The following is a 17,402-nucleotide window of genomic DNA, read 5'->3' as shown; positions in this document are numbered from 1 at the left end:
ACTACAAAACGCGGTAAAAAAACGCCGCAAAAATCGTGGTAATGAGCGTTTTGTCGCCTGAAGCATGAAGCTCCAAACCGCTAGAGTTGAAAAAATACATTATTCTCTATGAAGATGGTTCACATCTCCACTCCAAAACGCCTGACGCCGAACGCCTGAAGCTCAAACAAGTTCTGGACCCTTTTTTGTCGCTCGAATTGAGCGTTTTTGGACGTTTTTCTGTTTTTAACATTGGTGACCCTAGACCTGTCCAAATTTGCGACAAAACGCGAAAAAAAACTTCGCAAAATTCGCGGTAAAAAAACGTTGCAAATATCGTGACAAAACGTGGTAAAAAACGCCGCAAAACGATACGCTCAGGTGTGAATGCAGCCTAATACTTACCTGAGCCCCCTCTCAATCCAACAATGTTCACAAGTTCCTTGAACATTCGGCACTCTCCCTCCTTAGTTAGACCCCTTTCACACTGGGGCCACGGCCGCATTAGCGCTAAAGTGCCACTCGTTTCAGTGGGGCTTTAGCGCTGTTTAAGCAGTGCTTTTCAGCCACTAACAGAAGGGGTTAAAAACTCCCGAGTTGCGGCACTTCCAAATCACTTTTCAGGCGCTTTGTAAGAGCTGCCCATTAATTGCAATGGGCAGGGCGTTTTGGGACAGCGTTCCCAAATCGCCCCAGAGATGCTGCTTGCAGGATTTTTTTCCTGACGTCTTGCAAGCGCACCGCCCCAGTGTGAAAAGTCACGCTGAAATGAATTGGAGGCAGTTTTCAGGCGCTATTTCAAGCACTAAAATGCCTGAAAAACGCTTTGGTGTGAAAAGTTACACTGAAATTAATGGGAGGCGCTTTTCAGGCGCTATTTCTAGTGCTAAAACGTCTGAAAACTGCCTCAGTGTGAAAGGGGCCCTATCATAACGTCTGATTATCATTTAATCAGTACAGAATTCATCACATGAGCAAGTCTGCGCATGATCGGAAACAAAGTATGACCATAGAATAGACATAGCTACATACGTGAGAAGTTGTCCTCTGCCTCTACCATTTTACGTATTGTCGCTTTCAACATAGAGCGAGGAAAATGCGAACTATCGTTTGTCCGATTTTCTAATAGCGTGCACTAGACTTCACAGCTACGTCTATGTACGAAAATAAACGCGGAGCAGCGTTTCCAACCTCCAGTAAATCTACTGACAGTTTGTAAAAATCTGTGATTTTTTTTACAACTGCCAGTAAATATCAGGGGCTGATAATTTTATGCTGTGTTGTCTTTTTAAGTGCAAAATCAAGCAAATGACTTTGTTATAAGTATTGTCAGTGTTTCCATATCATGTTTATACTGTTCAAATATTCACTGTGTTACTTTTCAATAGGAGTTCTGTCATTTCTCAGGTTGCCAGTAAAAAATGTGCTCCGCCAGTAAATTTTCCATGTTTTGTCAGTAAAAAATGCTGCTGGAGGTTGGCAACCCTGGCGTGGAGTTGAGCTGCGCACAAAACAAGCAGGACGCAGCTGCAGATTTTCCGCCGATAGATCTTCAGATTTTATGGAGGTACACGCATAACCGTGTGTAGACGATAACCGCGTGTAGACGATAACCGTGTATATACAATAACCGTGTGTAGACGATAACCGTGTATATACAATAACCGTGTGTAGACGATAACCGTGTATAGATGATAACCGCGTGTAGACGATAACCGCGTGTAGACGATAACCGCGTGTAGACGATAACCATGTATAGACGATAACCGTGTATATACAATAACCGCGTATAGACGATAACCGCGTATAGACGATAACTGTATATACAATAACCGCGTGTAGACGATAACCGCGTGTAGACGATAACCGTGTATAGACGATAACCGTGTATAGACTATAACCGTGTATATACAATAACCGCGTATAGACGATAACCGCGTATAGACGATAACCGTGTATATACAATAACCGCGTATAGACGATAACCGCGTATAGACGATAACTGTGTATATACAATAACCGTGTATAGACGATAACCGCGTGTAGACGATAACCGTGTATATACAATAACCGTGTGTAGACGATAACCGTGTATAGACGCGCATAACCGGTAATACTTTAGGTGTGTTTTTTTCGTAGGATCTTGGAGCTCTGCCAGCAAGAGCCTTTTTTTTTGTATTTTTTTTTTGTGAATATGCTTTTAACGGCTCCCCAAATGTGTCAAAAAACGCGGTTAAAAAACAAAACACCTAACGCTCAAAAAGGCGCATGAGTTACTTTGCTGCGTTTGTAGTGCGCAAGGTATCTTATTGAACGGAACGTGCGTCCTTGTGCGTTTATGGCGACAACCTGCGTAAAAAATGATGAGAATGGGGATCTTCACAGACAACTTGCATAGAGAGGTGACTGAGTTTTTATTGGTCATCATCATGAACATTTGTAGTGACAAATCCCCAAAAAACAGAAGCTGCCCTCTGATTGGCTCCCGCCCCCGTACACAGACAGCGCACTGATCACAACACAGCACTGCGCACGTGGGTCAACATTGTAGCAAGTCAAGGGGGGGGGGGGAAGATTCACGGGCACACCTCCTCCCCGCTGCGGGCCAATCAGAGAAAGGGGCGTGTCTGCGCTCAGCTTACTTATTAAAGGTGTGTCTGGGAGGATCGCTCAGAAGTCAGTGTTGTGCCCGGTGATCGCTGTGTGCCAATCTATTCTCCATTCTATACAAGGATCGCTGTTCTCTCCCCCTGGCACTGCCAGCTCACCAGCCCCGATGCTGAACATGAGCTCCGGCCAGGAGCAGGCTCCCGATGGCCCCTGCAGCCCGGCGGGCACTGCCAGCTCCATGTCCCACGTTTCGGACTCTGACTCGGACTCTCCGCTGTCCCCGGCCGGCTCGGAGGGGCGAGGATCGCTCAGGGGCCCCGGGATCTCCAAGAAGGACCCGGACGGCGGGACCATGGATGAGAGGTTCCCCGCCTGTATCCGGGAGGCCGTGTCCCAGGTGCTGAAGGGCTACGACTGGTCCCTGGTGCCCATGCCAGTCCGGGGCTCCGGATCCCTCAAAGCCAAGCCCCATGTCAAGAGACCGATGAATGCCTTCATGGTGTGGGCACAGGCTGCCCGGAGGAAGCTGGCCGACCAGTACCCACACCTACACAACGCCGAGCTCAGCAAGACCCTGGGCAAACTATGGCGGTAAGTGGCCACCATCACCTACAACTGACAGTTCCTAACCATGGAGACACGTTGCCTTCCGAAAATTCATAGGGGGCACACTGACCTACCTATGAGGACCCACCACCTTCTGACACAACCCCCCTAACCATGGAGACCTACCACCTTCCGACAATTCATAGGTGCCCATCAGTCTATCCACGGAGACCCACCATCCTCTGACAATTCATAGGGGGCACACTGACCAAGCCATGGAGACCTACCACCTTATGACAGTTCATGGGGGGTACACTGACCTAGCCATGGAGAAGTACCACCTTATGACAGTTCATAGGGGGTACACTGACCTAGCCATGGAGACCTACCACCTTATGACAGTTCATAGGGGGTACACTGACCTAGCCATGGAGACCTACCACCTTATGATAGTTCATAGGGGGTACACTGACCTAGCCATGGAGACCTACCACCTTATGACAGTTCATAGGGGGTACACTGACCTAGCCATGGAGAAGTACCACCTTATGACAGTTCATAGGGTGCACACTGACCTTCCTAGGAGGACCCATCACCTTCCCACACCACCCCCCTAACCATGTAGACCCACCACCTTCTGACAATTCATAGGGTGCACACTGACTTGTCCCTGGAAACTCACCACCTTTTGACAATTCATAGGTGCCCATCAATCTATCTATGGAGACCCACCATCCTCTGGCAATTCATAGGGGGTACACTGACCTAGCCATGGAGACCCACCATCTTCTGACAATTCATAAATGCCCAGTGCCCACCAACCTATCCATTGAGACCCACTACCCTCTGACAATTCATAGGGTGCACACCGACATATCCATTGAGACCCACTCCTGGGGTGCACACACTTCTCCCTATCCCTTGGAGGGATTGCTATTTACTGGCCAGCTATCTACTGACAGGTACTGGGGTGCACACACTGATTCCTGTCCATTGAGGGGTTTGTACTCTTTATTGGCAAACTACCTACCGACAATTCCTGGGGGGGCACACACTGATCACTCTTTAATTGGAAAAAAAGGGGGGTACTGTTTAATGGCCAACTACCTACCTACTAATAATTTGTGGGTTCACACACTTGTACATCATTGGGGGGGTTACTGTTTATTGGCCAACCACCCACTAGTAATTACTGGGGGGCACACTTTGTTCCCTGGTTCAGTTGAGTTGGATGCAGTTTTCAATATTTATTTGCCCCCCTCTGATTTCTGGGGTGTACCCACTTGTCCCTATTTTCTAGGGTGTTGAATGTACATTTCTCTGTTTATTGATTCTGAAGTTCATATTTTTAAAGAGTTTTATTTAAAATGCAATAATAGAAATTCATGGTGGGATACCTGATTGATCTCATTTGGGTGTCGCATTCGTTTCCATTCTTGGCTTCAATTCATGTTTGTTTTCATTTTTAAATTGTAAGACGTAGCATAAAATCCACCAACTATGCCATGATGGTATACCTTGATTTATATTGTCTTGGACAAGTACCCACCTAGCGGTTCAAGCATGTATTTGTTTTTTTGAGGGGGGAGTGAATACAGTTCTTACTATTTATTGACTCTTAAATTCATATTTTTAAGTAGTGTATTTAAAATGCAAGGATTAATATAACATCAACAAACTGTGCCATGATAGGATACCCATCTAAAATTTTATTGGTTTAGGCATGGTTTTTCTTTTGGCGTATTGCATGTTTTTTTTGGCGTATTGCACGCCGTTTTTACAGTTTCTCAGCTAATTACCCATCTAAAATAATAGGGGTTCAGACACTGATCCCTGGTTTATTTTGGGGCGTTGCATCAGTTTTTACGGTTTCTTGGCCAACTACCCATTTCTAAGTTCCTAGGGTTCAGACACTTGTCCCTGTTTTTTGAGGTGTTGAATGCAATTTTTATGTTTTCTTGGTTTTTGAATTCATATCTTTTTAAGAGATGTATTTAAATTGCAAGATTTGATATAAAATGTACTATCTATGCCATGGTAGACTAATAACGATTCATATAAAAACCCCTAAATATGCCATGATGGGTTTCTAGTGGACTATATTTACTATTGGGAATAACTTGCTCAGATCTAGCAGACTAGAAAAGGAGATGTGAAAACTTAATGGTAGTACCTATGTATAGAACTTCTCTTATTTCAAGGTTTTAGACATTTATCCTTAGAAGGCCCCAGTTTTTTGGGGGATTTTGCATGAAGTTTTTTTTTTTTAATTCTTAGCTTTTAAATTCATATATATATATATATATTTTTAACAGTAAAAGCTTTTAAATTCATATTTTTAAGGAGGTGTATTTATAATACGTGATAAGTAATTTGTAATTTACTAAATATGCAATGGGCAGTGTATAGTGTGCTGCATTTACTACTACAACTAAAGAGAATACCTAGCTCAGGTAGAACAAAGACGTAAAGGGATCCAGAAAATCCAACTGTCTCCTATTTCAGCATTTTAGACAGATTTTTTTTAGAAAGATTCTCTTTTTTAAAAACAAAGAAGAGTGACAAGACCAAGTGGTCCATCAAGTCTGCTTATACTTGATTTTTGTTTATTTTTTTTAACCTTTTTTGAGTATAGATCTATGTTTTCCCCAAGCATGTTTAAGTTCACTTACTGCTGGAAGTCTGTTCCAAGCACCAACTACTCCTTTAGTATAAATATTACTTTCAAAGGCTAGTTCTGAACATTCCTCCCCTAGCTTGAGGTTGTGGCTCCGTTTCTTGATCTTGGCTTCATATTAAAAAATACTGCCCTCCCTGCAGCACATTCACATAATGCAGTTGATTGTGTTTATCTTGGCTTTTAAATAAATTATTTTTAAAGAAGTATTTTTAAATGCAAGAACTAATATATGTTACAGTAGTATGCTACAATATGCTGCATTTATTACTAGGGAAAAATTCATTCAGATACAAGATAGGAGCAAGGGGTCCCTGGAAAGTTAGTGGTTTTTTTATATATATATATATATATATATATATATATATATATATATATATATATATATATATATATATATATATATGTGTATTAACTCTAACTTTCCAGGAGATTATATATGTATGTGTGTATATATATATATATATGTATATGTATGTATGTGTGTGTGTGTATATATATATATATATATATATATATATATATATATATATATATATATATATATATATATATATATATATATATATATATATATATATATATATATAATCTCCTGGAATATTTATATACATTTGTTAACACTAACTTTCCAGGAGATTATATATATATATATATATATATATATATATATATATATATATATATATAGAAAAATATATATATATAAACATAAACGGTCTCTTAGTTCAGGGTTGAATGCAGTTTTTTTTATATTTATTGGTCCATTTTGGCTTTTAAATTAATATTTTTTAAGATAACGTGTAGTAGTCAATATGCCATGATGGGGGTTTTAGTTTGTTGCGTTACTCTTGCTATGTAGAATATCTAGCTCAGGTATAGCACAGAAGCAAGGGGATCCTGGAAATTTGTCGCCACCTATCTATAACATGAGCGTTTTGTCTGTTTTTTTTTTTTTGAGTGCCCCTTAGACCATGAATTCTGTTAACAATTCGTTTTCTAGAAGCTTACAAATAAAAAAGAAAACTGAAGTAGAAAAACTTGATAGCATGTAGAACTGATGAATTATTTATTAGTGTTTGTAAATTACTTTAATCTTTTATAAATATGTATCTATTTATTTTTCTTCTGTCTGCTTTGTAACACAGTAACAATGCCATGATGGGATTTTGCTGTACTGTTGTATGTATCACTACCAAAGGGTATAATGATCTCGGGTATAATAAAGTGACCCTGAATAGTTGGCGTTGGCACCTATGTTTAGTATAATCGTAGGCAAGGATTTAGGCAATAAACTGGATGCCATCAAAGACCAGAAATTTTGTTCAGAAATGTTTCTCTAAGGTGGAAAATCTTGAAGACGCTACTAAGGGCCATTTAGTGGCTGGTAGGACTAAGGGGTTCTTGTGTAGCATTCATTACTTTTAGTTATTAATTAATGTTTTATTTTGGATCTGGTGATATCAGAACTAGTTGTTGGAGAAGTTTAGGCAATGAGATATCCAGTTTCACCTATTCTCTTGGTTTAGTTTGTTGTTGGTTTTACACTTCCCCCTCTCATCTACGTATATTGTATCTAGGAGAGCTTGCCCGGTTTTCTGTTGCTCACCTCATACCTGGAATGTCAAGTTTGCCATGCATCATCCAAAAATCTGGCAGAAATGAGTCTATAACTGTTTTCTTAGCCATGAATGGCAAGATGTCAGTTGTAATGTATCCAAACCCAGTTGCTGTGGCATTGATCTACTATTCAAAAAAATTTCCAAATGGAAGGATCTGTAACCCGCTCTGAAAACCCATGTGGCATGCAATTAGAGTTTATTATCCTTGATGCAGATATTAGCAGGTTATATACGTGCATAAATGTACTCTGCAGCAAATGTACAAATTAACTGTGCAGTTGAAGCAGAGCTAAACAGTATTTTAGATTGGCAATAACAAATTACACAAGAATCTGACTTAATTAGCCTTTTCTAGCCTCGATGCCCCATTCATAACTGATATTTAAGTTTTGGCAAATGCTGGTAAGTTGAATCCTCAACTGACCCATCATTTCTCCAATGAACTACCTTTGCCAGATCTTTATGCTATAGTTACGGGCTCTCTCCACCTTGAAATCTCCCTTAACCTTGAGAGTAATGCAAAAAAATATATATTTTTTTAAAGGAATAAGGCCTAGATGTAAAGTCCATCGTGCATGTGTAGAATTGGGAGCTCAAGGCCTTGCTGTCACAGGCCCTGTGATACATTATTGTTTCTAGATGGACTGACCCTTTAATTTTGCCTTCCGACTGTAGTCTTGGCTTGAATGAAGCCTTGTACACACGACCGAGAAACGCATCGTTTTGCTCGTCGAGTTCCTTGTTAGGCTGTCGAGAAACTCGACAAGACAATTTTCTCCATTCCCGTCAAGGAAATAGAGAACTTGCTCTCTTTTTGGTTCGTCGAGTTTCTCAACAGTTTCCTCGAAGAAAATGTACACACGACCGGTTTCCTCGGCAAAAAAATATCTCCCAGCAAGTTTCTTGCTGTTTATTTGCAGAGAAACTCGGTCGTGTGTACGAGGCCTGAGACTTCAGGCTTATTGGCCACCATAGGTGTGTAGATCTAGGATGCCAAGGTGTTGCTCCCACTGGCCTTGTGAACATTAGACTCCAACCAGTAATTTAGCGTGGCAGCACCTCCCAATATCTGAAATATTGGCTTAGGGTGGGCTGACCCTTTAATTTTGCATTTCGCCCGTAGTCTTGGCTTGAATGAGACATTCAGGCTTAATGGCCACCAAAGGTGTTTAGATCTAGGAAGCCAAGGTGTTGCTCCCACTGGCCTTGTGGACATTAGACTCCAACTAGTAATTCATCGTGGCAGCACCTCCCAATATCTGAAATATTGGTTTAGGGTGGGCTGACCATTTAATTTTGCTTTCTGACTGTAGTCTTGGCATGAATGAGACCCAGACTTAATGGCCACCATAGGTTTGTAGATCTAGGAGCTCAGGGTGTTACTCCCACCAGCCCTGTAGACATTAGATTACAAACAGTAATTTAGCTTGGCAGTTCATACGAAAAACTTAAATATTGGTTCAGAGTGGACAGAAATTTAAATTTTGCTTCTTGGCCATAGCCTGGGCTTTGAATGAGACCCAGGTAGGTGTGTAGGGAGCCCAAACTGCTGCGCCCACAGGCCCTGTGAAGCATTAAAATCCAACCAGTAATCTAACTTGGCAGTTCCCACCAAAAACTGAAATATTGTTTGAGAGTGGACTGACCCTTTAAATTAAATTTCTGTCTGGGCTTAACGTCTCCTGACTAAGTATGCCCCCTCCTGGCGTTGGGGACCTTGTGCTGTTTTGCTGTGCCTTGGCCCTAGCTTGTTGAGTGGACCTTTAATTTGATTGCTGGCCTGTTTGATTGAGTAGTGGAACATGATTAATGTCCCGAGGTCAGGTTTACACAGCCATTAACAGATGTTGAACGCTGCTCTGTGCGCAGTAGGTCTCTTCCTCACACTTACTGCTGCAATTTGCTCCGATCCGCAACAACTGGAACAAAGGACAGACTTTAGCCACTGACAGGTGTCAGAAGTGAGGACTCCACGGCCACTCACAACTGTAACCTGATCAGAAGATGACAAGATGGCACTCGTTGTGTACCAGCTGTTCCAGCCGAAGCAACAGTCACCCTGATTTCTCCAATCAGTCCTCAATTTTTTTTTTCTTTTTTTGTAATTAGTATGTAGCACAGCATATCCACTTTGCAACAGATGTTAAATACTTATATGCTTAAGCAGCTGTCAGGATTAAGTGTTAACCCTTGCAATTTTGGGTGGGCCTAAAACTGTCAGCACTTGGGGGGGGGGGGGGGGAACATATTCCCAAATCCATCGTAAGAGACAAAGATGTAACATCTGTACCAGTGATGCCCACCCCCCCACACCCCTCTGAAAATCCTACTTAAAATAAGCATCAGGCTTTATCTTATAGTGGGATGACCAGCTAGCAAGGACTTGTAGTTCTATAGGGGGGATTTACCAACAGGTGGGCTTGGTGAGCCTTCCTTTGCTTCAAATTTCTAAAAGGCGCTAGTCAAAATAAATAAGCTGATTGGGGGTAAAGCGCAATTTAGGTTCCATGGGCAAGCATGAAAAGTTGTTGGAAAGACAGGTTTGTCCAGTTTTGGGACAAAATAAGCATATATGGGCATTGTGGATGACTATATTGGGGAACTGCAAGTGCCAGCACACTGGTATATCTAGTGTATCTACTACTATTGGATATCTAAGTTAACAGCACTTGGGGGCACAAGCTACTGTAAATATGGGGGGGAAATTAGAGGATTGAGAACTGGACACGGCTGTCAACCGTTGACATGATATTAAATGTGATGGGCTTATTTACTAAAGGACACATTTTTTATGACTTGTCCAGAGCGTTAATTTTATTAATACGTTTACTTAATACAATGAATTAGGAATTCGAATTATATATTTAAATAATACATGTTAATACATTTGATGCATTCAATACAATTCCCTTCATTTCCTTGTATTTAGGTGCTTGGCATAAGCACCCTTACAGGTAACAGGGCAAAAATGCACCTTTTTCTTGAATTGGCTATATACAATGCTGTCTATTCATTTTACAAAAAAAAAAAATGTTGTTACATTCGGATCCTTGTAACAAATTTGTTCCACAAAACCAGCTAAATTATTACTAATATACTCTATGCAAAATTTGTCAACTAGTGTTCCAAAAATCAAACTCATCCTTTGACAATTCAATCTGTTGCCAAAAAAAAATAAAAAATCTTTTTGTTTCCTCAATAGTATTTAATTTAATTTGAATTTTTTTTATAATTTATTCGTTACAGTAAAGTAAACGATTTCAGCAGATGAGTCAAAAACACTTGGTCACCACTGAGTCATGCTAGAACATTTCAGTACAATAAATTCTAAGTGATATTTTTTATAAATTCTTTTTTTTGCTTAATTTGAACTAAAGTTTAATGTGTTTAGGCTTAAAAGTTCCTAAATAAAATAATGATCCTAAATAGCTCCTAAAAAAAATAAAAAAACTTGCATAGTTGGCAAAGTACATAGTTCACTACGGGTAAGTAGAGTGCACCAAGCCACAGCAACCACTCAGAAGCCAGCTTTTAACAGCCTAGGATGGGCCACTGGTAAAAAAAACTATTTCTGATTGGTTGCTAAGGGCTTCTGCACATCATCATTGCACTGTGCCAAAATGGCAGTTTGCAGTGCATTTATAATGTGACATTTTCTCAGCCCTGTAAATAAAAAACGTATTATTGGAGAGTATGAGCTATTGCACAATTTGTGACCCTTGCCGCACACGCACAAAGGATAGGTCTGTTAATAAGCTGTGACGGCCATTTAAAGAGGTGCGTTAGGTTCAGGTACTTGTTTGGCGAATAAATGCTATAAAATCAGCATTTCGGTGCCACAGTATCTACAGTCATTAGATTGTTAAATGGATCAATTAAAGTAAAAGTGTCACCGCTCTGATCTTTATTTTCAGTAGTTGTGTTTAGAGGCTTTCACAAGTTGGCGTAAAATACTGCCCCTGTCACACCTACTCTCTACTCTGCACGTTAAGGGTTAATGCGCTGAATCAACTTTTTCTGTACCTCTTTCAGCAGTTCCAGAATAAATATTTGGTGAAACTTTACAGCTCAATCATTACTTGACAGTATAGAAAAACACTTTTTTTTTTTCTAAACCAAATTCATGATGTGGGACTTAAAAAAAAAAAAAAAGAAAAAAACTCACAATGGAATTAATTAGCAATTGCACTTCGCTGCAGAAGTGAATAAACCATTGGCTGAAATTGATCACAAAATTAAATGCAATCAGCTTAATTATTGCATTTGATATTAAAAAAAATATAAATTTTAAATGTATCTGTTTATTTTAGGGTTTTATATTGAAGGCGTCTTTATTAAGCACATTTCCTGTTTTTTCTCCCTGGCTCACAAATGGGTATTTAAAGTAAACCTATATTCAGCGTATTTTCTAAACTAAGTGAACAGACTTTACTACTTTTTTTTCTTTTTTATAAATTATGTTTGTTATATTTTTATGTCGTAAATAAAAAAATAAATAAAACAAAGGGAAGTCTTTATTTCTTAGGAAAATCATTCCCATTACGTTGTATTAGGAACAACATTATAAACTCATCAGCATATTCAGAATTAAGATAAATATTAACAATTGAAGCAATTCTCTTTAACTAACCAAAACACTTAGGGAAGTTAAAAGCAGAAGTAATAATAATAAAAAAAATAATAATATTAAAATGCAATATCTTTTTTTTTTTTTTTTACTGTTTATTTTTGTTCTTTGTTTTCAGAACCTCCTAAAACACAAATGTATTCAATAATTTGAATACATTGTTCATCTTTGGAAATGCATGCTGTAGTTTAATGTCTTTTGGTTTCTGAGATTTTTTTAAACAGTTGAATAAATATTTTCTTATGCACTTTTTTTATTTTTATCATACAAATGCCGGCAGTTTTTGCTGCATTATTACATTAATATTAATGGTCATCTCAGTTTTCAGTGTATCTGTCTCAATGAAGGTATATTTAAAGTAAACTCTGAATTATATGTTTTTTTTTTATAGTGGCAAGTAAAAAATATTTAATAATAATAATAATAATAATAATAATAATAATATTATTATTATTCATATCTATAGTGTTGACAATTTAAATCTTTGTATAGTAAAAAAGTAATGGAGTAAAACATTATAGCAAAAATTTCGAAACCAAAAATGTATGAGTATAGTGCGTAAAATAGCAAGGTTTGTGTCTTATTGCCCTAGGTTGTAAATGGCTGTTATATGGCAAGACAGCTCTAAAACAATAGCATTTTAGGGGCAGGAATAATCATTTTATACTATGAAAAGGTCATAACATTTTCCTTTTTTTTTTTTTTTTGGAGCACATCAAAAATAGGTTAATTGCCCACGTAATCTTAAATTGGAGATTGTGTTGTATTTACCTGTGCAAAAAAAGGCAATTTGTTAAATTATAATTGCACACATTAAATTCATTTTCTAGTATTTTATATTTAATAGCTTCTGTGTATTTTGGCAAAGCTGCCCTAGAACATCAATAATACGTTGCCTAAGAATATCAATAATAAAATTGTTATATTATATAGTTTTTAATATGTGTGTGTGTGTGTATGTATATATATATATATATATATATATATATATATATATATATATATATATATATATATATATATATATATATATAAAAAACAATATAATATACAAATTCTATTATTTACCCTAATGTATCACATCGCCATAACCCTACCCATTATGTGTTAGATGCATGTGTACTTAATATTATTGAATCAGTTCTTATGTTTGAAGAGGTTGGTGCTCTCATTGACTGACCCGTAATTTGGTGGTTATGTGTAGAGATGCATACTTGGAACACTTCCGTTATCTAATCAAAACTTGTGTTTTTCTTCTTTCTGCAGTTTACTGAGTGAAAGTGAGAAACGTCCTTTTGTTGAGGAGGCCGAGCGGCTGCGGGTTCAGCACAAGAAAGATCACCCTGATTACAAGTACCAACCTCGCCGGAGAAAGAGTGTAAAAGCTGGCCAGAGCGACTCGGACTCCGGAGCTGAGCTTGGCCACCACCCTGGATCTCAGATGTACAAGTCTGACTCTGGATTAGGAGGGATGGGAGATGGACATATGCACGGAGATCATGCAGGTATTGTACTAAAATTCTTAGTTGATGCTTTAATGATCATGAAGGCTAACTGTTCGGATTGTCATGTAGGACCACTAGGTCAATGCCAATGGCAACACGTAAAACGGCATAGACAGTTATATAGTTAGTCTGGTTGAAAAAAGACACAAGTCCATCCAGTTCAACCATAAAATATATGTGTGTATATATATATATATATATATATATATATATATATATATATAATCACATATACCCAATTCTATACACACAGTTGATCCAGAGGAAGTTGAAATACCCCCGCAGAGCATGATCCAATTTGCTACAGCAGGGGAAAAAATTCCTTCCTGATCCCACAAGAGGCAATTGAATTTTCCCCGGATCAACATGGTTTCCTGTTAGAGAGGCTGTTCATATTTTTTAAATTGTGTCAACCCATGCTTCACCTCTTTCTTTAAAGCGGTATTCTGGCCGAAAATATACTTTTTTTTTTAAAATACCCCTATAACACACAAGCTTAAAGTATTCTAGTAAAGTTAGTCTGTAAACCAAGGTCAGTTTTGTTAGTTTATAGCAGTAGTTTGTTATTTTTTTATAAACTTACAGCAGGCCGTGGCCAACTTAAGTGTGGGCATCTGAAGCCAGACTGTATTTCTTAATGGATCTCATCCTTGCAGATCTCGCACATGCTCAGTGCAGCACAAGCAGTGTAATAGGTTTCAGGTCAGGTTTCCATAGCAACGGCAGTGTCAGAGGAAGTTGCTGCCCTTTCCCAGGAGGCATTGCAAACAGGAAATGATGCGATGGGCCACGGCCAGGGAGGAGGAAGTGAAAAATGAATACAGCAGATATACAGTAGGTGCTGTGAAAAAAAATATCCAATTTGTTTACAGTGCACAGTTTAGTGAGGGATGCTGAGGAGTTGTAAAAGTGGGTGGAACTCCACTTTGAGCTAAGAAGTAGACATTGTAGGTTGTAGGGATCGCATGATCCCCAGTTCTCTACCATGTGCTTATCAGTTGACCGGACGAGCTTCTCCAGTGAGGGTAATGGTATAGGTCAAGAGGGAAAGAATTGCACCCCCCTATTGACTCACTGGCCTAGACCATTACTGCTGTGTTGGTGACCTCTGATAACCTTAGTGGTAAAAGGTTACCAAGCCTACATTTTATGACATTAGGAAGGCCAACCAGTCAAGCTTCTGCCATGGTGATGTCATTGCAACACCATGGCATGGGAAGGTGGCGGTATGTTCCTGCATCTCCCAACAACTATCTATACAGCTTAGTTGAATAAATTCATTTTTTTAAACCATAAGGAAGTTGTGTTGTAAGATTTCAACAAGTGAAGCATTTCAATAATAATTGCCTCAAAATCTTCAACAGATTTGTGTGCAAGTATGAGCTCATACCGGTCCTGCGTCCAAAGTTGGCAAGGGAGGGATTAGGAGGCAATGCTTAATCAGTGCAATTATGTGGCCCCCCTAAATATTCTTCAAGTATGTATTTTTTGGATAGAGTAGGAACAGGTTATAAACCTTGTCTTATTTTTATTGCTGCCTGAGATTCATTCTCTCTATTTGTGTTAGTGATAATTGTCACCAGGACTGAAAGTGAAGGAACATTTAAAATGTTGTCACCGAAGCAGGGATAGGGAAGAAGTCTTGCAAGGGGGACACTTGTGACAGCCAAATAATATTTCCCCTTACTTCCTATTGTGTCTATAGGACAGGATGTAAAGTGAATTCTCCTAACGGGACACAAAATGAATTAAAAAAACTTGACAGGTTTTAACACTCTACTCAAAAAATAAATACATTTTGTATCTTAGATATGCAGTGGAACCTCGGATTACGAGCATAATCCGTTCCAGGAGAATGCTCATAATCCAAAGCACTCGTATATCAAAGAGAGTTTCCCCATTGAAGTCAATGGAAACGAAAATAATTTGTTCGGCATTGACTTCAATGGCATGCAATACCACATGTGGCCAGAGGTGGGGGGGCACTGGAGAGCCCTTAGAAACAACTGGAAAGACCAGAGGACAGCTCGGCAAACCTCAGAAAGGCTCGGGAACTGAGTATTTCTGTCTTTCCAAGCATTTCTGAACGGCTCCGATCGGCACCGTTCGGCTCTGCTTGGCTCCGGTGCCCCCCACCTCAGGTCAAACGCGGTACTGCACACCTCTTTGGGACGAATCCTGCTCGTTTTGCGAGACAACACTCGCAAACCGAGTTAGGATTTTTAAAAATATTGTGCTCTTATTGCGAAATGCTCGTTAACCGCGTTACTCGCAATCCGAGGTTCCATTGTACTTTAATGTCCCATTTTTTTAATTGCCGACAGAGAAGGGGAACGTACACACCCCTTAAAGTATAACTAAATGCAAGGTTTAGGATTTAGTGGAGAGGGATTAGAATACTTTTCAGGTTTTTATTGATGGCTGTAAGGGAGATTTGCCCCCTCTATTAGTGCCGTTTACCCCCATCACCAAAATTGAAAGAAAATCTCATCTTTTGAGTTGTCTCCAGAACAGGAATAAAGGGGAAGTCTTCAATGGGGACGCTAGTTCTGGTGACAACCCTCAGTACAAGTGGCATTAAAAAACCGAATGGGGGTTATATAACCCTCCCTTACTCTACAAACTGGAAACAAAAGTTAGTTCTTCTTAAATCTCCTATGCCCACCCTCTGGTCGGTCTTTGAAGGCAGCTCTACCAACATCAGTTATTTCATTTTGGGTGGAAATTTTGTCTAACTATCCAATATAAAAGGTGAATAAATCTGAGTATGGTAGTCACAAAATATACCATGGTCAGCCCATTAGTGACTAGTTGGTAGTCACTTAAAGTCAGTTGGTAGCCATCCTGTTGTGAGCTGCAACAGGCAGCTATGTAAAATCTTTTCGGTTTTCCTTGACCAACAAAGTATAAATGAGTTAAACTTATAAACAGCATTTTTTAGCTTAGTGGACCTATTTAATAGTAATCAGATAGCCCAATTCCAGTAAGCTGAGATAGCCATTGCCAGCAGCTATTAGTGTCTAAAATATTTTCTTAGCCGCAAACCCAGGAGGCAAAACTTTCCAGGAACAAATTCTCGGGATGCCTCTAACGTTTTTGATCTTATGAAGTTAATTTGCGCAAATCTTGTGGAAATTGGTGCCAGTCTTGAAAATATTATGTCTTTTAAATTATGTTTTTTTTTTTTATGATTTCTGATTATTTATTTTTTCCCCTTGTATAAGAGAATTACATTTTGTCATTTACAGTCCAGCTTCTATTTGATTATGTTGAAATGTAGGTTTATGACCATCCCTTTAACTGAGTTATGACTAATTCTATACTTGCTGCTTGGTGGATCCAACATACAACCACTAGGGGCGCTCACTCACTGATGTTTAAATAAACCGAATGTTCCATATGTCGTTTCTTAGCCATGTTAACAATTTTTGCATAAAAATAATCCATTTATGTAACATGGACCATATATTTGACTAAATAAACAGGAAGTGAAAAAGTAATTATTCAAATATTTTATTTTTTTAATATGTAGTACATTATATCTAAATGTCAATTCCTTTTTATGCTCTTAGGTCAAAATCATGGTCCTCCAACTCCACCGACCACCCCAAAGACAGACCTTCACCATGGTGGTAAACAGGAGCTGAAGCATGAAGGACGGAGGATGTTGGAAAATGGGAGACAGAACATTGACTTCAGTAATGTGGACATTAGCGAACTGAGCAGTGAGGTGATCAACAACATTGAGGCTTTCGACGTTCATGAGTTTGACCAATACTTGCCACTGAATGGGCATGCAGCTATTCCAGCTGATCATGGGCAAAACTCTACAGCTC

The 17,402-nt window shown here is 39.0% G+C and overlaps 1 protein-coding gene across 1 annotated transcript in view; it reads left to right on the top strand.

The window, feature by feature from the left end:
* The first annotated feature begins 2,639 nt into the window (after nt 1–2,639).
* The window catches only part of SOX8 (SRY-box transcription factor 8), a 16,596-nt gene continuing 1,833 nt past the window's right edge, over nt 2,640–17,402 (top strand). The window contains exons 1-3 of the mRNA XM_040356446.1: nt 2,640–3,180; nt 13,328–13,566; nt 17,139–17,402. The exon at nt 17,139–17,402 is cut by the window's right edge and continues 1,833 nt beyond it. Of these exons, the coding sequence (XP_040212380.1) occupies nt 2,756–3,180; nt 13,328–13,566; nt 17,139–17,402 (928 nt within the window). The 5' untranslated portion in view covers nt 2,640–2,755. The remainder of the gene's footprint in view (nt 3,181–13,327; nt 13,567–17,138) is intronic.

This window comes from Rana temporaria, chromosome 6, assembly GCF_905171775.1.
Source record: "Rana temporaria chromosome 6, aRanTem1.1, whole genome shotgun sequence".
NCBI classification, from domain to species: Eukaryota; Metazoa; Chordata; class Amphibia; order Anura; family Ranidae; genus Rana; species Rana temporaria.
Note: the sequence above shows the minus strand (reverse complement) of the source record. Positions and strands in the feature narration are given on the sequence as shown.